Here is a 21,059-nt window from a genome sequence, read left to right as displayed (position 1 = left end):
AATGATGCAAGAGACATGAAAGAACTGCATGTGTGAAATTGATTTCATTGTGTTTGATGGCATCCTGAACAGCTGGATAGCAATGCCAAGACACCACCTAAGTGAAACAGATGTAGCCAGAGCCCTAGGGATGCTGGAAGCTGGCCTCAGTCAGCGAAGAGTAGCCAGAATGATGGGCGTGTCACACAGTGTCATTAGCAGAGCAAATCAAAGACACCGAGAGACAGGGCTATACTCCGAGAGACCCCGCAGTGGCCGACCAGTTTCGACAACCCCTAGAGATGATCGCTACTTGACGAATCTCAGCCTCCGCAACCGCTTTCACAGTGCACGCCGCCTCAACAATGACTTCGCTGCAGCAACTGGAGTGATTGTTTGCACTCAAACAATCCGTAACCGACTTCACAGAGCCAATATGCATGCCAGACGGCCAGCTCAGTGTGTCCCACTCACCCCTGCTCACAGAAGAATTCGTCTCAACTGGGCCCGGGAGCATGTCAGATGGACCAGACAGCAATGGCGTAGAGTTCTGTTCACAGATGAGAGCAGATTTTCCCTTGACCACAATGATGGACGTTCGAGAGTCTGGAGGCGACCAGGAGAGAGATTTGCAGACCCCTGTATTGCAGAACATGACCGTTATGGGGGAGGCAGCGTCATGGTGTGGGGAGGCATCACCTACGCCAACCGTACTCGTCTCTACGTGGTCCCAGGGGGAGCAATGACAGGAGTGAGGTACAGGGATGAGGTCCTTGAACCTATAGTGGTGCCATTTGCAGAAAATGTGGGACAAAACATCATTTTCATGGATGACAATGCCCGTGCCCACCGAGCTAGGGTGGTGACCGAGTTCCTTGAGGGCCAGGGGATTGAGCGTATGGAGTGGCAAGCGAGGTCCCCGGACTTAAACCCGATAGAGCACGTCTGGGACATGATGGGGAGGAGTCTCGAGCAGCTCGAAGCCCATCCACTTGGACTGCAGCAGCTGGGTGTGGCTCTGGAGGCTGCATGGGATGCACTGGACGTCAGAGACATCAATCGCCTCATCAGCTCCATGAGACAGCGCTGTGAAGCCGTTATTGCTGCAGGAGGTGGTCACACTCGTTACTGAACTGCCTGAAAGACACTCAGACATTCGTTTTTACCACTTCATGTCGGTAGCTGATACCCCTCGGGGCCCACTTTTCAGGATGTGCAGTGATGCGAGAGACATTGTGCAACAACTGAAACCACCCATGCGTGAAATTGATTACAGCGTGTTTAAGGACATTTAGGACAGTTGTACTGAGGTATTTCCAGAAATAAAACACCTTGTATAAAATCTTTATGTACGTTTTAAAAAGTGGTCCTTAACTTTTTTTGAGTAGTGTATTAATGCCAGCGCGAAGCTCGAGTCAAAAACGTATTTGCCATCTTTTTGTAATCTCGTGTAGGGTGCCTATCTCGCTAAACCACAAAAAAAATATACACTCGAATCGCGAGCAGAATACTTTGAGTATATTAGAGCGGCGTACCCAGGATTTTCCAAAGGGGGGGGCAATTTTTTGGAGGATATTTCGTCTGCGAAAAAAAAATTACAAGCAAAAAAAAAGAGGTTTTCAACCACAAATAAAGGATTTTGTACCAGAAAAAAAAATCGTCAGGGGGGGGGGGCAGGGGTACGTCCCCTGAATGAGTTGTGACTCGTCCGGGGGGGGGCAGTCTGCCCCCCTCCTCTTTACGCTAGTGGTATATTATCTTGAAAACGGGATACTTTCAGCTCCATGTAATCCTTTCGGACACTACACATGACCTTAGGCAGCGGGGGGAGGGGGGGGGGGGGGAGGCAGTTGCGGCCATAAATTGTGTAACTCGTTTTAAGTATGTACATGTACTTATTCATGTAATTATGTTAATAATTTACAATATCTTCAATTTTACGTTCAAAATAAACCCCCCCCCTCCCCGCTAAATTTTGCATGCCCCCTTTCGGAAAATATTTCTTCCATCTTACTTGAAAATTCTTTTAATATTTGTGACATTAGAAACGATCGATATTCAATAGATAAACCAATTTAAATCGAAGAATTTAAGTTGTAAAAAAACTTAGAACTATTGATAGTGTTCACAAACTTCTATTTTGAGTAAATCACGATTTTTTATGTCGTATTGCCATATATGTGTGTGTAATATTCCAAATTGAAATGCATATTTAGTAGACTTATAACTTAAAACTCTGAATAAAGATAATTCCATATCAAAGATAATAAAAAATATGATGATAATCCGTCAAAATATCAAAATGCGTGATTTTCGACAGTCTTTCAGATTTCACGCTAAAAATGATGCTTTCACGCAAAAGTGCACTTGGCATCCGCCCGTTCGTTATTCCTCAGTATTTCCGCAAGAATTTGAGCTGGGATGCAAAGAATTGACAAATTGTGCTATCCAATTAAAAACTCGCTCTAGAATGCACTTATACATGTAATTAAAAACTCGCTTTAGTATGTACTTATACATGTAATAATGTACATAATGTACGGTTATTTCAATTTTTCTTTCAAAATGCGCACCTGGTAAAATGCACATCGTCTCCTTTCGGATAACATAAAATGAGATATATTCCATCTTACTTGAAAATTATTTTAATATTTGTGGCATTAGGACATTTACTATACATTCGATTGAGAAACGCATTTAAATCGAAGAATTTAAGTTGCGTAAAAAACTTTAAACTATTGATAGTTTTCACAAACTTTTATTTTGAGGGAATCGCGGTTTTATGTTTCCCTGTGCCATATGTGTGTGTGTAATATTCAAATTTGAAATGCATATTTATGAGACTTATAATTTGAAACTCTGAATAAAAATAATTGCATATCAAAGATAATCAAAAATATTAAAATAATCCGTCAAAATATCAAAATGCGTGATTTTCGACATTCTTTCAGATTTTACGCTAAAAATGACACTTTCACGCAAAATTGCGCTTGGCATCCGGCCGTACGCTATTCCTGGGTATTTTTGCAAGACTATTAGCTGGGATTCCAAGCATTAGCAAGCATTAACAAATTTTGCCGTCCAAAGTATAAAAAATCGTTTTGGCCGGTCTACTATTATACTTGCATGATTTTGGGGCCCGAACAGTTCACTAGTTCCATGTCATGAAGTGTGCGGGCAAGTGCGCAACAATGCTTGAAGTGTCGTGCCAAAGTCAAGTGGCACGCATTTCACGTCTAATTATTAAATTAAACAATATTTTGCGCATCGTTCAAGCTCGCCTCAAAAGCATACGCATTTTGGCTGTATCGAATGGCAATTCATGGATTTTATGCTCCAATGAATAATGAACTGAATGACATGACCAATAGCGAATCCAGCATCAACTTTGACAAAGAAATATATTGGCCATGCACAAGCATAATAGTCAATATTGTCCCCAGACAGTTGGGCCCATGAAATGCTTTGTAGGATCTGATGCTGGATATGCACCTGGTGACAGTGCGCGAACTATTCGTAAATACTGCGTGAACATGTCGTGAACGAAATGGCATGATAAAATCATGACAAAGCGGGAACCCAAATTCGTGCAAGTCGGCAGCATAACATTCCAATATGACAGAAGTGAAGCGATTATTTTATTCTGATTGGGCACCAGATCTTTATTGAATTTTGAAGTAAATTCATCCAATAAACCACATTTCTAGTTTATGTCCTTTACACCATTTCTGCATTGGGGTATATGGATCATTAAAATCTTGCAATGAAATTGAATGGTGACATGCACTTTGGGATTACCAAAACTAAAGATAGTTGGATTTGAAATTGTTTAAAGGTAGAATTGAAGGATATGGGTTTCAATGGTATTACACACTAATGAAAGACATCTTGCAATAAACAAAACAAACACAACTATACCACACTATTTACAATTTCAAATGTTTAATGAAATTAATGTTTGCACAATCAATATTCTCAGAAAATTAACAGAAAATTTTTGCATATTATGAGCAAGGGGAAATCAGAAGAAAATTAAAATGATGCAGCTGAAACTAAAATCAATTTCTGATGAATTCTAGATGTAAATTCATTAAAAGAAATAAATAATCATGAATTCAATGACATACAGGTAACCTTGCATTAGTTGACCTTCCATTTGGAAGTCATAAGTTTGCTTAAGAATTAAGATTATGCATAAAACGGTTAGTTCCTTATCTGTGGTCCCAACAGATTGGACAGTTACCTATATATATATATATATGAACGATGTTTCACTCGGGTAAAATATGTTAGAGTGTAGTGGTTTCATGGTACACCATGTATTCATTCGTGGGCATACAAAGCAATTCATGGTGTACCATGTATTCATTCGTGGGCATACAAAACAATTCATGGTGTACCATGTATTCATTCGTGGGCATACAAAACAATTCATGGTGTACCGTGAAACCACTACACTCTATTCCTTCGTCATGGAAACCTCCAGAAGTTATTAAAAAAATTATCTGGAAAAAAATTGTCAATGAGCAATGTGTACAAATTTCTGTTTACTTGGTATTCAAAATCTTCAAGAATCTTATGACGCTGAATCTGCTAGTTATTGTACATTTTAATACAATTCTGTGTGGTGTAATATGGTATACCAGCATACAGAAACATTTTCTCATAACTATTTTACGGGCTACTTAAATTTAAAAATAATAATAAATTAACACACACATTACAAATGACTTAATTTGCAGCAAATTAATCTTGACCTGAAAAAAAATAAGTATCACGAAAATTACAAAATATCCAACAAGTAATGGGAAAATGCTGACTTTTCTTCAATGGCATGTAAATCTCTTTAAATCCTAATCAAACATAGCACAGCAGCAGCATTCATTTAGATTTATCTTGTTAGAAATTAATACATACAATTTCTGCTTCAAAGCAAAAATCTGATTGCAATGAACTTACTATTGATAGCAACTACCTTGGTAACAGACGACAATCAAAATCAAAGTGTCGGTGGAAGTTTCAATAAATAGTAAGTTCTATACAAAATGACTGTCTAAACGACATTTTTGAGGTCCAGTGGGCTGGAGGGGGAGGGGTATTTATATAAACAGTGTTAATGTTTAATAATATTATTATTTGCATGCATGGAATGGTTAAATCACATATCTCTCTATAATCACATCTTATATAAAAAATAATAATTCACCAAAGAATTGGATACAATTACAATAAGCATTCATCAATTACCAAATAAACTGTTTATTATTCTTAACGGTAGTACTTTCAAAATGGATGCCAATGATCTAAAATGGAAATAATTTCAGTCTTATATTCAAATTGCAATCTTAGCTCTTCTTGATTAATGGAATCAACAAGGCTTGTGAAAGAGGTTTGACTCTAAATCTGAAATATAACATACCTCCATCTATAATTGTCATTGAAGTGAGAATATAATGAACTTATCTCAATAAACTGAGCTAGCAATGGTCTTGTGCTCACAAGTCACAACCCTAATATAATAAAAAGGCCATTTTGACAACCTAAAAACTTAAAAAGACAAGGGGAGGCTTGTTTTTTTTTATACTTGTATTTAATTACAGTATGACCAGACAGCCTAAAAACAAATTGAAATTAACAAGTAGTACCAAGAATGACCATTAATTTATGAAGTCAAGCTTGAAATTCAATTTGTATTACATGAAATTCTTTTAAGCAATTTTAGGTCTGTCATGCATGTACATAATCATGCTAAGCTTCTGAACCAGGCATACAAGCATTGCAAAGATGGTAAGAGCTCCTCATGCTCCAAACATAAATGAGGAAATACATGTAGCAGCTCTGTGATTAATGTTTACTATGAGGTGCCAACTCTGACATAAGGGTTTAATCCATGAAAACTCCACAGCACTCCATGCTACAATGAACCCATTTACATGGTAGATGATAGATCTAGTGAATACCTCATCTTTAATTTTAATTGGTCCTGGCTCTAAGCCTTATATTAAAAAGGAATTTATGATGTCCAGTTACAATTACAACTCCACATTTGAATACTTATTGTAAAAAGTAAAACATATCAGAAGAAAACAATGTGTAAAATTCGGAGACAATCTGAAAGGTGGACTGTACATGAAACAGTATATTCTCAAATGATTTTGTACAAAGATCTTTCAAATTTGCCTTGTTCAGACAGCCATCCATACTGATTCTTGGTGAACATACGACTGGCATGACCTATTTAAAATACTCCAATTTACAAGAATCTGTTCAATGTAAATTATCCTGAAGTTTCAACCCATTTCTTGTCTTACTGCATCCACCGTTGTCATCCATTTATAGTCAATTTCCCTTCAATATAAATTAAAACAAGCCCAAATATTGAGTTATTTTAACAGTTCCTTATTTACAAAATAATCTTTTTGACGCCCCTGAGATTTCTCCATTATTCCACATCCATACAAGGGCAACAATATTGTGTACTTCTGTTATACCAAACATTTTTATCCAAACTAGTCATTAAACGAATTGGAAATTAGACTTAGTGGAAATTAGATGAAATAGATAATAGACGAACAGGTTGTAGACAAAATTGGTTTAGACCATGTCAAGAACAGAGAATTAGACCAAGTGGTACATGTAGTATACCAACTGATAAGTCACCCTAACAATCGTTGAAATGACTGACTAAAAAAAAGCTCACATCTATACTCTATTGAATACATGGCCTAACTCAAATTATTCTGTCAATCAGACTGCAATGTTTGCAACTCATTTACCTACTGGAACGGATAAAGGAATTACAGAATTTGCTACTCATTGGCTTAAAACATTGGTAACATGATTCTAGAATCATAAACAAATAAACAGAGTTAATTGCCACTTTCCACATAATCTCTTGCAACCATCAAATTTGTTAAGTGGAATATGACCAAGAAAAACACATAGGGGCAATTCCATAGGTTGGTGGACATGAGCTCAATGTGTCTTTGTACATATAGCCCATCTGAACCGTAACGTGAGTAACCACTTTATCTGCACCCCTAGTAAAAACCAAGTGTTCTTTATTTTTTGAATTATATACAAATTTGTCTCCCTAATATACTTCTTTGAAATGGATATAATCAACTTTCATAAAAGCCTTGTATGAGGACACTTTTCACCTATGTCCACTTTTCATTTTATGCATGTCCAAATCATGTAACATGAGTAACCGACACATTTCAAAGATTTGCCAGAAGCATAATGAAATTTCCCAAGTTTTGTTTTTAAACAAAGGATAGTCAGACTGCGTACTATGTTGTGATAAAGAGATGTTTAGTTCCTATCAATAATAATGGAGTTACAGCTCCAAGTATGAGTCAAGGTGTCTCCAAATGTAACGTGGGTAACCGTGGAATAGCCCCTAGGGAGATTACAAAATTATTAATACAGATATACCATTAGAGTGGAAAAATTGTTTTACCACATAAGTACAAGGTGTAGGATTAGCTATAATTTTAACCTCCACAGACCATGGAACAAGTAACCGTCTACAACCAATAATTTGTTGGGTTTTTAGAAGTCAATCATATGTATCATATCATTAGCAGATGAATTGAAGATATGAAACAAGATTCCGTTTTCCTTGGGAACCCAATTGCCTCCTTCACCTAGGCAGAGAGTAGATATAAATAAGACTTTCCCTGACTATTTCCGATGGACGTCCAAACTGCCCTTCAAATCATCCAAAAGTCTCACTGATGATGAAATTTTATATTTTTGGTGTTACTAAAAAATAGCCATCCCTGGATTGAAACCACCCCTTTAAATAGAAGATGGAGAAAGTCTGTTTCAAGAGGCATCTTTAGAATCCCCGCTTCCACCTTCATCTTCTTTTGTTGTCTCCTTTTTACTCTCCTCTCCCTTTGTTTCTCCATCTGCCTTCACCGTTTCCTTGCTAGGTTCTTCTCCATCTGTTGTCTTCTCAGCGTCTTTCACCGTCATTCCACCAAGCTTCTCCGCTACATCATCAGCATCTTTCTCTGACTTCTCAGCTTCCTTCTCGGCCTGCTTGGACTCATTCTCTGGTTTCTCATCAGATTTTTCTTCTAAAAAAAAGAAGAAAAACATACATCATAACAAGTGGAATGCCTCTGGCCGTCTCACCTGCATCACGCGATTCAATATAGCAGCAGTGCTGATTTTGAAAACTACTATAACTCGCACAAGATGTTCAGTGATACTTGGTTACTCTTATTTCCACGTTTTATGAACTAGACCAATACACTTATAGAGATATGATGGCAATTCAACAAATACCCCCAACGTGGCCAAAGATCTTTGACCTTACATGACCTTTGACCTTGATCATGTGACCTGAAACTCGCACAGGATGTTCAGTGATACTTGATTACTATTATGTCCAAGTTTTATGAACTAGACCAACACACTTTCAAATTTATGGCTGTAATTCAACAAATACCCCAATTTGGCCAAAGTTCATTGACCCTAAATGACCTTTGACCTTGATCATGTGACCTGAAACTTGCACAGGATGTTCAGTAATACTTGATTACTATTATGTCTAAGTTTCATGAATCAGATCCATAAACTTTCAAAGTTATGATGGTAATTCAACAGATACCCCCTATTCGGCCAAAGTTCATTGACCCTAAATGACCTTTGACCTTGGTCATGTGATGTGAAACTCAAGCAGGATGTTCAGTGACACTTGATTAACCTTATGTATAAGTTTCATGAACTAGGTCCATATATTTTCTAAGTTATGATGACATTTCAAAAACTTAACCTTAGGTTAAGATTTTGATGTTGATTCCCCCAACATGGTCTAAGTTCATTGACCCTAAATGACCTTTGACCTTGGTCATGTGACATGAAACTCAGGCAGGATATTCAGTAATACTTGATTAACCTTATGGCCAAGTTTCATGAACTAGGTCCATATACTTTCTAAGTTATGCTGTCATTTCAAAAACTTAACCTCAGGTTAAGATTTGGTGTTGACGCCGCCGCCGCCGTCGCCGCCGCCGTCGGAAAAGCGGCGCCTATAGTCTCACTCTGCTATGCAGGTGAGACAAAAACTTCTGGCAAAAGTTTGACTGTATATATAAACATAGTCTATTCTTACATTAAAGTATATTATACAACTCCCAAGAATGTTCTGTAATCTGATTGGTACAAATCGGATCACATGATATTCAGCGAATTGCACTATTGCATCCAAAATGCACTATCCTGCACTCCGACGTCAGAGTGCAGGAGTTCTGGAATTATCTAGGATTTAGATCAAATATAGCATTCGGGGCAACTCAGTAGGGGGAGGGGTTGTATAAAACCAATAATACATGCATTCTTGTGCATAGAGGACCTAAATAATGAACTCTGTGCTAGACTCGCCAAATGGATATACCGCACTCGGTCCTGTGGACCTTGGTGCGGTATATCTATTGGCTCTTCTCGCACATCGTTCATTATTTGGCCCTGCATGCATGCGCTCACGTGCATTATTTGTAAAATGAAGAACACTGTAATGCCAAAGCAAGTATGTAAGACATTCTTTCTGAGGTTAATATCGGTTTGTTTGAATTCATGCTAATTAGGATATAAAGAGAAGCATACCCTGACTTTCAGCTTCCGCTTGCTGATTAATAGAACCTCCGATCTTCTCAAGTAGTTCAAGCTGTTTGGCTGGAGAGACACAGAAAAGCCAGTTGAAATCAAACTAAGCCATTTTGTGATTATACGAGCAACTTATTCCGCAAATGACTATTTCTTTCTATTGCAGTAAGCCTGCCTAGTATACCAATATGTGATATTCAACTCTAAAAAGGGAACCACTGCATGGATTAGGTGACACAATTTGTAAACGTTAAGGGGATGCTTCTATTATATTGTCCGCTTTGAACTAATTGGCCATCACTGGCTAGTTATCAATACAAGAATTATATAATATAGACTACTAGATAACCTTGATTAAAACAAATTTTTACATGTTTTGAATACTTTTAATTACCCTAAAGAGAAGTTGTATTATTCCTTTAAGACTTTGGAAGCCAAATTGACATGCAGTACAAAAATATAAATAAGGTACAGAGAAATCTCTTTCCAACCAATGGCTTACATCAGTACCAGGGTGCTACATAAGCACTTGCCTGGGGCAAGTAAAAGTTAGAGTCGGGCAAGTGGTCTGAAGTAAAGACAAAACTTCTTGCCCGAATTGGGCAAGCAAAATTCTCACAGTAGAATGACCAAAATTATGGTCTATATGATATGCTGACCTTAATTTTGGACATGGCAGGCAAGATAAAATCACTTTGGAAAAAGAAATGCAGTAACAAATAGATAAGTTCATGTCAAAAGAGAGATAAAGGTCAATGGTTTATAAAACAGCAAAACTTTCTTTTGAAGAGGTAAAACTGGTTTTTTCAAAGATTTTTTTCTGGCAAGTGAAATAGATTTTTGGGCAAGTATATTCCAACTATTTAAAAATTTACTTTCCCGACCGGGCAAGTGCTTCTTAAAAGTTATGTAGCACCCTGAGAACCTTTCATTGCTTCAAGAATTTTAAGCAAAAAAAATTCTCACCTGCAGCAGCCTCTTTCAGCACTTTTTGACATTCTTCAAATTTCTCCTTGAATTTCTTTGCATCTGGAACAACAAAATGTGATACAAATAACAATAAAATAAGTGAATGCTTTTCATGAACCTTACACATTGCAAGAATAATTACATATGGACCAGAGACCTTTACAAATATCACAATAATAGTATCCACCTCAGGCTATTCTTCAAGCAAATGTTTCCTTAGCTTTTTTTTTTATCAAGATTAAAAATAAGAAATATTTTTTCAGGATCCCAGTATACATTTATTTACTAAATAATTACCCACTGGCCTTAATAGAATATCCATTATTAAATTAACCATATCTTTAACAAGTATCAATTTCTTCAAGTAGTAATGATTTTTAATGTTATTGAAAGTTAGGATGAAATCAAAAGGGGAATTCCCTTATTCTAGGAATTAACAAACTATTACTTACTCTCTGCATTGCCAAAGCGGATAGCTAAGGTCTCTTGTTTAGGTTCTTCATCAGCAAAGTCTGCTAGCGTGTTCCAAACAAAGGCTTTATCACTGCCACAGTTTGGCTTCAGGACCATATGTGACTGGACTGAAAGAAAGACAAATACAAAGGAATAAAAATAGATATTTTTTTATGTTAAGTTTGTTAAATCTGTAATTGTTTTGCACATGTTTCGGGCTTAGAATACTTCATGGGGATTGGTGGAACATGTAAAAAAGAATTCAAATTGGTGTGTTTAGCTCACTGTTTTGATATGTCGGAAGCGTGGTGGTGGTGAAACAGAATGAGGATATATGAGGAAATTAAATGATATGATGAATGAAATTCTGAATGGATTTTGGATTGTTTAACTGAAAAGTTGTCATGCTATTAAATTAACATGGGTTGAGAAGTTTATGAATTTTTATAAAGATTTTTTTTTTTTTACGGGGGGTTGAATGTGCAAAAAGGTTGAATATTGTTTCATTGAAATGCAAAAGACTCACTATAATGATTTGCACATATCTTGAATGTCTTATCCCTTCTCATGAGTATCCTAACATGACCATCAGGATCATCTTTTTTCTGCAATAGTTTGATCTCTCCCGTTCCTCTCTCTTTCCACTCTGCAGGACTTTCCTCATTGGCGTATCGATAAAGCCTTGCCCTCCTGTCAAAGTTGAACAAAATATTGAATTCTTAAAGATAAATGAAAGTAGTTGCAGTAAACACTGATTTCACGAGAAAGTGTGTGAAACCAAGCTTAATTGTCAGTATATCATCGAGGATCTAGATCTGGTAGTTACATAAACTGAACTTTGTGAAATCTTGAAATCTACGCTGAAAAATTTTCACACTGAAGATCACTAACACAGATAAGCGCACATGGGACAGTGTATTATTATTGCTTTGAATGTCGGCCCGATGCTTGACCCGAATCCCGTGCTTATTTGCTAATTTCTCAGCAATTACACAATTTCTTACAGAATCCTTTGGCACATATTTTTCATTGATACAAACAGACACTTTGGTGGTCATTTCATTGGATTCTGTACGAACTCATTTTTAATTCGTTACCACAACTGGAATTTATCTTTCAACAGTAAAAGAGATGAAATTTATCGTGATAAAATATTCATAGTTGACCATTTTCACATTAAAAAACTCTTTTTCAAATATAAATGTTTTCTAAATAAAGTCATTAAGTTCTTGCTCTCTGAAAACAAAATGTGTAACTACTCAGTGTAATAAAATGGTTTCACATAATCCCTAAACTACCTTGATGTGAAAAGTAAAATCAAGAAAGGGTTTTCAGAATACACATTTTTCTTTAAAATGTACATGTAGTTCATGCCGAGACATTTGTAATCAAGTAAATCAACCATGCATATATTCAGAAATATTGACGACTCTTTTCTAAATTCACACCAGAGAAATAAAATGAAAGGATCGCAAATTTCATAAGAAAAATGAACTCACATTTTGAATAGTTCCTCTTCATCCTCCTCCATGCTTTTGACATCGACTGGCTTGAGTTTGACAATGGGTTCAAAGTAGATCTCAGGGCTGGTGGTATCTTCTTGCTGCATAAATCAAACCAAGAGGGAAGAATATTCAATTTATAATACCATCAAGAATAATCAAACCTGCAAACAAGATTTGACTGAAAGCAGGCTACATTCAGACATATAGGAATCATTATCAGTACAGCTGTTCTTTGGCTAAGAAACAGTTTGTTCATACCAAGCCAATTATCAGTGAGATGACTCAGATCCACAGATTTTACATCGATGCACAACATTACACCTTTAAATCAATAAGATTGGGAGTAGCATGTCATGTGCGAGTCCATATTTAAGCATAAATTAAATATGACACTGTAGTGTGACACTAGTCCAGCACTGTACACATTATTTTGTGAAACATCCCAGGGGCCCGTTTTACAAAGAGTTGCGATTGATCCGATCAATCGCAACTATGGAAAGCCAGCATAGTCAACATATAAAATGCATGTTTGTTCAAAAGATTTCTAGATATGAATGTACATCCATGAATTCATTGATTCTTTGACAATTTGGTGTGTTCTCCTTTGTTTACAAAGGACTTTTGCAAATTTCCTGTATAAAAAATTATGACACTGATGGATTTCCATAGTTACGATTGATTGGATCAATCGTAACTCTTTGTAAGACGGGGCCCAGGAGCGCGAAGCGCGAAGTCCCGTTCGGCCGGGGTCCAGCTCTAGGGTTCTAAATGGTCTCTGATGCAATCTGAGCCTATTTTAGGGATCATTTTCCCAAAAATTTAGCTCAAGTTATGGGCATTTTTTTATGTTGCAGAGCCTCAACTTACAATTAATTCATGAAAAATATTTATGTCTTGATGAAGTCTACAAGAACATAATTAAACAATACATCGTGCTTTACCAGCGACATCGATTTAGCAAAAAATAATCCGAGAGAAACGTTCCACTATTGTCTTTGTTCTCCAACCACTTCCACTGGAATTTGTTCTTGATTCCACTGTCTATTTGCTTAATGTTGGTTCCTCTTTCAACATTCATACTTGTTGAAAAATTGTGATTAAATCCACAATCGAAACGGAAAATCAGCTCAGAATAACAACGCGAATTGAACGGGAGCGCGAAAACACCGTGTACGGCCGGTGTAGGCATACTCATCGCGCAGCGAACGCATAGCCATGCAGCCCATGCCACTTATCGCATTGGTATTACACTAGACTCAAATACAGTCATTTTCTCAAAATTCAAAGTTACGTTCACAATCCATACACGTTATAATGTACGGCGATCAGTCAACACCAATCACATACATACAGAGCAGTCTAGCGTAATGCGACCATATACACACACACGCACAAAAAAACCTTGATTAAAACTAGCGTTTAACTGACCGGCTCGTACGAGTCAAATTCCATTATATCACAGGATTTTTTCTTGCACAATAGCTTAGGTACATACAGTGCGTCCCAGAAAAAACGAAACCGAGATTTAGCGATGATTTATCATAACTTAATCACAAATAAAATAGACAAATGACCTACCAATGTAAAGCTTAGAATCTCCTCTTTCATCTGATATTACTTAGATAATTTCTCCTTCACGCATGAGTGAGCAAAAACAATTTGAAGAGGGGATACCAAAAAGTCATTTGGCGGGTTGTATCTGGCTTTCTAAAGGAAAACCACATTTTTAAAAAGTTCAATATCTGCTCTTTAATTTGAAACCTCAATTACAGAAAATGGTCAAGAAATAACAAAGTTCTGGTTATTTGAAATAAGGCTTGAATTTCAATAATTTCATAAAATTTATTTATCAATGAAGAGGTTTTACAGGCTAGCGTTCCGAGTCACTCGACACTCCGTTTTGTTTACGATCAGCCATGCATTAAGTCTTTTGTTAACCATGCGATAGCTTCTGTGGGAAACTGGTGAAAACAGTTTATTTAATGAAATTATGGAAATTCAAGCCTTATTTCAAATAACCAGAACTTTGTTATTTCTTGACCATTTTCTGTAATTGAGGTATCAAATTGAAGAGCAGATATTGAACTTTTACGACATGTGATTTTCGTTTTGAAATTCAGATACCCCCCGCCAAATGAGTTTTTGGTATCCTTTCTTCAAATTGTTTTTGCTCGCTCATGCGTGAATGAGGAATAATTTAAGTAATATCAGATTAAAGAGGAGATTCTAAGCTTTACATTGGTAGGTCATTTGTCTATTGTATTTGTGATTAAATTATGATAAATCATCGCTAAATATCGGTTTCGTTTTTTCTGGGACGCACTGTATAACGGCCGTACGGAGCATAGTCTTCTCATTGAACGGCCGGATCTGGCCGTAGACAGTTCTGTCCGGCCTGAGAAAACTCGACCAGCCGGAACTTAAGGTCGGAAAAATGAAAAAGCCGGAATTCCGGCTATAGCCGGAACTCTGGCATCCCTGTATTATGTATTAATCGGGGTGGGGAGGGGGGGGGGGGCTCATTTGCATCATAGAGTGTGTTGGGTTCATAGTTTTTCAGTCAGAAAAAAAGACAGAAACTGGTTAATTTTACTACAGTACTGGCAAGCACAATACCTTACAACAGTAAACTATGATACATGTAAACTTTATTGAACAAACTGGGTATATAGGCCTACAGTACTCGCCTCTCGAAAGTGGTGATGCTACTTTCAAAACTTCGGTTTTGAGGTGCTGCTGGGTTTGTGCTCCTCCTGGCCATGTGCATTGGGCTATGAAACATTGCCTTTGCTAAAAATCTGTGCCAAGGATCTATCTGATATACCACACCAACAGCAAACCCCTTTGACACTGGTTACTTTAGCAGTGAGCTAAAAACTAACTGGGGGCCTTATTCACCCCGGGGCCCACTGGGGTCTCAATCAACCCCCCCCCCCATCTCCCGTATGTGCAAATTTCTATGTGAAATTCAATTCACATAGTCTTGTCTTTTCACTTTTGCTTAACATTTGAACAAGGAAAACAGGCTTTAATGGTAACATGAACCTTGCTTTAAGTCACCACCAATAAAAAAAAAAAAACGAAAGAAAAATCTAAAAGATTAAGACTAATCTCCTAAAAGGCATGATCAGAAAGCGTTTCTCTCAGCAGCATGTTAGCTAAGCCCCGAAAGATGGTTGAGTATTTATGCGATTTCATCATTTCATACCTCATTTATGTGGATCAAGTCAATATTAAAAACATTAAAATTGAAAAAGAAAACCTTTCTTCGAATTACATTAAAGTGGAACGGACGCATGCGTCGGTAACGTTGGCGAAGAACAATAAAAAACAAGATGGCGGCGCAAACATCGAGCAAGTTTTCCCAGTCTTTTCATATTTTTCTCATGTTTTAAATGAATTCTTGTTTAAAAATAAAATTGATAGTGTAGAAATGTCAGAAATGAAATTTACATGATTTAGGGCTAGATGTTTTAGAAGGGAAGTAGAAATCTCAGGGGCAATTTTTTTTTAGTTTTTGGGTGGTACGTGCAGATGAATGGGAAGGAATTCCTGGCTTCGTGGAGAGTAAGCATACATGTACGTTAGTAAATGATTTTTACTCTCTAGAAGCTTCCTGGCTATGTCTACCTCAGCCATGTCAGCACAGCGCACCCAGCCGGCACAGCTTAGACAGCTGGCAGCTGTCTGTTTTGAGGAGTTTTTTAACATTTTATTCTTTTAATTTTTCCTCGTACACAGACGGCTCCCTATCGTGCAGCCACCATGAGGGGGTAAACAATGAAAAATCCCCCCGACGGGCCTCATCGATTTTTGTCTTTATTTCATAAAAATATATATAAAAAGAAATGTACCAAAATAAAGATATTCCGTTTTTGCCTGAAATGCACCAAAACGGGGAAAAATAAACTTAAAAGGGGAAATAACAGTGACTTACTTCGGCTGTCGTGCAACTTCACTTTCCTGTTTTATCTGAACTTAATACATAAACATATGGCCATTGAGTCCCTGTACAGATCGAGCTACATGTAGAACTTCGGTCTCTGTATTTGGTGAGTGGAGCCAACGGAGTTCAGCAGAACAACCAACATAACAGAGACTGAAGCTTTTGGTCTAGATGAAATAAAAAATTAAAGGGAAATGAAACTTTTGGAATAAGTAGGCTTGTGTCGAAACAGAAAAATCAAAGGAACAGATCAACGAAAGTTTGAGAAAAATCGGACAAACAATGAGAAAGTTATGAATATTTGAATATTGCAATCACTAATGCTATGGAGATCCTTCCATTGGATGTGTGATGTCACATGTGAACAACTTTCCCTTTGATGGACTATAAAATATCCCCAAAATGTCTCTTCTTGCTTTTTCTTATTGTGATACAAACTCTTCATCCATGATGTATTCTTTAAAAAATCTGTATTACATGCCCTCCTCTAGAAAGAACACATGATCTACTGATAGATGTGATAAAAGAGGCAATTTAAGTGAAATATATACTAAAGTAATGGGGAGAGTTGTTCACAAGTGACATCACACATCTTTGTCCCATTGCCAATGTGAGGATCTCCATAGCATAAGTGATTGCAATATTCAAATGCTCATAACCTTCTCATTATTTGTCCGATTTTCTCAAACTTTCGTTGATCTGTTTCTTTGATTTTTCTGTTTTCACACTAGCTATCTTGTTCTAAAGGTTTCATTTTCCTTTAAAGACACACCCACAAGTAAAAAGTAGAATTTTAATTCGTCATGAGGACGAATTAGGTGATCTGTCTCTGATTCTCATGATCTCTAATAAAATTACCATGTTTATTGAGATCAATCATGATGAAAACTGAACTTTTCTTACGAGAAGCATCATAAGCATGTGTTGAATATTCTTGAAAAAGAGGGAAATCCTATTCCTATGTTGTACAGTGCCTTTACACGCGAGAACACACGCATAACTGTGTGCGTGCGCAAATTTTTGATATGCTTAAAATGACCTGACTCATATTCTACTTTGGTCAAAAGTGATTTTTAGTAATTTTAGAATTTTGATGCACATTGCTTTATGATATTTATCAATCGATGCAAGTATTTTACGATTCATAATATTTTCGGCCAATGCAAGTATTTTTTAAATCTAAGTTGGCGGCTATACACCCGTGTGGTACATTGTATCTAGGTATCGATAACAAAGACTTCAAGATGGCGACCGAAACAGACTGGGTAAGTGAACTCTCGTGCTCTTAAATTTCGTACTATTTATTGAGAAAAAAATTAATCAAAAATATCAAATTCGGGGGGAAAATATTGTTTTGGCCCATTTACGTTAGTTTGGGCTCAAAACGATTTATACAATCTGTGATTTAGATCTACTGTAACCGTGGGAAATCCTAGCCTGTACAGAGAGGAATGATCCCCGGCCCAGGCTTCATGGGGAACAGCGTTCTCGCCAGGATTTTTCTTACGCGTGTCGGAAACCCGCCGATTCGGCGGTGGCCAAATTTGCACGTGATGTTTTGATTTTCACATGCGCTGCGCTTTGATCCGATCCAAAGTCAAGTTTCATTGCCGATCCGCGAAGTTCAATAGATGATGTAATGCTGTTTTAATCGGCGGCGGACACCAACCTAAAACTGATATCGGCGAAAATATTGGAATGTTAAGTTGTTATTTTTATCTCAAAATTTAGGGGTCTTTTTTTGTCTGGATATGTTTTAAACTGTTTTGAGGTGTTAATGAGTTAAAATATATTTTATATACCTTTCGTTATGGACTCCCGTTCTCCGAGAAGAAATATATATCACGCATTATTCGTAAATTTCTTACAACGGCGGAAAAGAAAATAAAACAAAATAGAAGTCACAAACATCTCAGATTAATGAGCGATCGATTTGGGAATGTTTTAAAATTGTTTTTGAGGTCCTAACGAAATGAAATATATTTATATACCTTTCACTATGACCTCTCTAAGAAATATTAATGATGCACTATTTTGACAACGGCGGGAAGGATTATAAAACAGAATAGAAGTCACAAACATCTCAGATTAATGAACGATATATCAGGACATTTTAACATTGTTTTGAGGTGTTAATGAGTTAAAATATATTTGATATACCTTTCGTTACGGACTCCCGTTCTCCGAGAAGAAATATAAATCACGCATTATTCTTAAATTTCTTACAACGGCGGAAAATAAAATAAAACAAAATAGAAGTCATAAACATCTCAGATTAATGAACGATCGATTTGGGAATGTTTTAAAATTGTTTTTGAGGTCCTAACGAGTTGAAATGAATTTATATACCTTTCGCTATGACCTCTCTAAGAAATGCACTATTCTGACAACGGTGGAAAGGATTATAAAACAGAATAGAAGTCAGATTAATGAACGATATATCAGGACATTTTAACATTGTTTTGAAGTGTTAATGAGTTAAAATATTTTTAATATACCTTTCGTTACGGACTCCCGCTCTCCGAGAAGAAATATAAATCACGCATTATTCTTAAATTTCTTACAACGGCGGAAGAGAAAATAAAACAAAATAGAAGTCATAAACATTTCAGATTAATGAACGATCAATTTGGGAATGTTTCAAAATTGTTTTTGAGGTCCCAACGAGTTGAAATATATTTATATACCTTTCACTATGAACTCTCTAAGAAATGCACTATTCTGACAAGTGACAACGTTGGAAAGGACTATAAAACAGAATAGAAGTCACAAACATCTCAGATTAATTAACGATATATCAGGACATTTTTAACATTGTTTTGAGGTGTTAATGAGTTAAAATATATTTGATATACCTTTCGTTACGCACTCCCGTTCTCCGAGAAGAAATATATATCACGCATTATTCGTAAATTTCTTACAACGGCGGAAAAGAAAATAAAACAAAATAGAAGTCACAAACATCTCAGATTAATGAGCGATCGATTTGGGAATGTTTTAAAATTGTTTTTGAGGTCCTAACGAAATGAAATATATTTATATACCTTTCACTATGACCTCTCTAAGAAATATTAATGATGCACTATTTTGACAACGGCGGGAAGGATTATAAAACAGAATAGAAGTCACAAACATCTCAGATTAATGAACGATATATCAGGACATTTTAACATTGTTTTGAGGTGTTAATGAGTTAAAATATATTTGATATACCTTTCGTTACGGACTCCCGTTCTCCGAGAAGAAATATAAATCACGCATTATTCTTAAATTTCTTACAACGGCGGAAAATAAAATAAAACAAAATAGAAGTCATAAACATCTCAGATTAATGAACGATCGATTTGGGAATGTTTTAAAATTGTTTTTGAGGTCCTAACGAGTTGAAATGAATTTATATACCTTTCGCTATGACCTCTCTAAGAAATGCACTATTCTGACAACGGTGGAAAGGATTATAAAACAGAATAGAAGTCAGATTAATGAACGATATATCAGGACATTTTAACATTGTTTTGAAGTGTTAATGAGTTAAAATATTTTTAATATACCTTTCGTTACGGACTCCCGCTCTCCGAGAAGAAATATAAATCACGCATTATTCTTAAATTTCTTACAACGGCGGAAGAGAAAATAAAACAAAATAGAAGTCATAAACATTTCAGATTAATGAACGATCAATTTGGGAATGTTTCAAAATTGTTTTTGAGGTCCCAACGAGTTGAAATATATTTATATACCTTTCGCTATGAACTCTCTAAGAAATGCACTATTCTGACAAGTGACAACGTTGGAAAGGACTATAAAACAGAATAGAAGTCACAAACATCTCAGATTAATTAACGATATATCAGGACATTTTTAACATTGTTTTGAGGTGTTAATGAGTTAAAATATATTTGATATACCTTTCGTTACGCACTCCCGTTCTCCGAGAAGAAATATAAATCACGCATTATTCCTAATTTTCTTACAACGGCGGAAAAGAAAATAAAACAAAATAAAAGTCATAAACATCTCAGATTAATGAACGATCGATTTGGGAATGTTTTTAAATTGTTTTTGAGGTCCTAACGAGTTGAAATAAATTTATATACCTTTCGCTATGACCTCTCTAAGAAATGCACTATTCTGACAACGGTTGAAAGGATTATAAAACAGAATAGAAGTCAGATTAATGAACAATATATCAGGACATTTTAACATTGTTTTGAAGTGTTAATGAGTTAAAATATTTTTAATATACCTTTCGTTACGGACTCCCGTTCTCCGAGAAGAAATATATATCACGCATTATTCGTAAATTTCTTACAACGGCGGAAAAGAAAATAAAACAAAATAGAAGTCACAAACATCTCAGATTAATGAGCGATCGATTTGGGAATGTTTTAAAATTGTTTTTGAGGTCCTAACGAAATGAAATATATTTATATACCTTTCACTATGACCTCTCTAAGAAATATTAATGATGCACTATTTTGACAACGGCGGGAAGGATTATAAAACAGAATAGAAGTCACAAACATCTCAGATTAATGAACGATATATCAGGACATTTTAACATTGTTTTGAGGTGTTAATGAGTTAAA

At 36.2% G+C, this 21,059-nt stretch overlaps 1 protein-coding gene across 6 annotated transcripts in view; it reads right to left on the bottom strand.

Moving 5' to 3' along the window:
* Positions 1-3,904: 3,904 nt before the first annotated feature.
* The window catches only part of LOC129254916 (ran-specific GTPase-activating protein-like), a 36,692-nt gene continuing 19,537 nt past the window's right edge, over positions 3,905-21,059 (bottom strand). Inside the window, exons 2-8 of one of the 6 annotated variants that reach the window (XR_010295419.1) lie at positions 12,519-12,622; positions 11,546-11,709; positions 11,019-11,147; positions 10,564-10,626; positions 9,598-9,666; positions 4,454-8,066; positions 3,905-4,281 (exon numbers count right to left, since the gene is read on the bottom strand). Coding sequence is in view for 2 of the 6 variants with exons in the window: in XM_064108275.1 (XP_063964345.1) it covers positions 7,810-8,066; positions 9,598-9,666; positions 10,564-10,626; positions 11,019-11,147; positions 11,546-11,709; positions 12,519-12,622 (786 nt within the window). In the remaining 4 variants the exon portion in view is untranslated. Of the gene's footprint in view, positions 8,067-9,597; positions 9,667-10,563; positions 10,627-11,018; positions 11,148-11,545; positions 11,710-12,518; positions 12,623-21,059 lie in introns of all 6 variants that reach the window. The other 5 variants (XR_010295420.1, XR_010295421.1, XR_010295422.1 and 2 more) reach the window with 5 other exon arrangements.

Source organism: Lytechinus pictus, chromosome 2, assembly GCF_037042905.1.
Source record: "Lytechinus pictus isolate F3 Inbred chromosome 2, Lp3.0, whole genome shotgun sequence".
In the NCBI taxonomy this organism is placed as follows: Eukaryota; Metazoa; Echinodermata; class Echinoidea; order Temnopleuroida; family Toxopneustidae; genus Lytechinus; species Lytechinus pictus.
The sequence above is the reverse complement of the archived record's forward strand: the minus strand, read 5'-3'. Positions and strand labels throughout refer to the sequence as shown.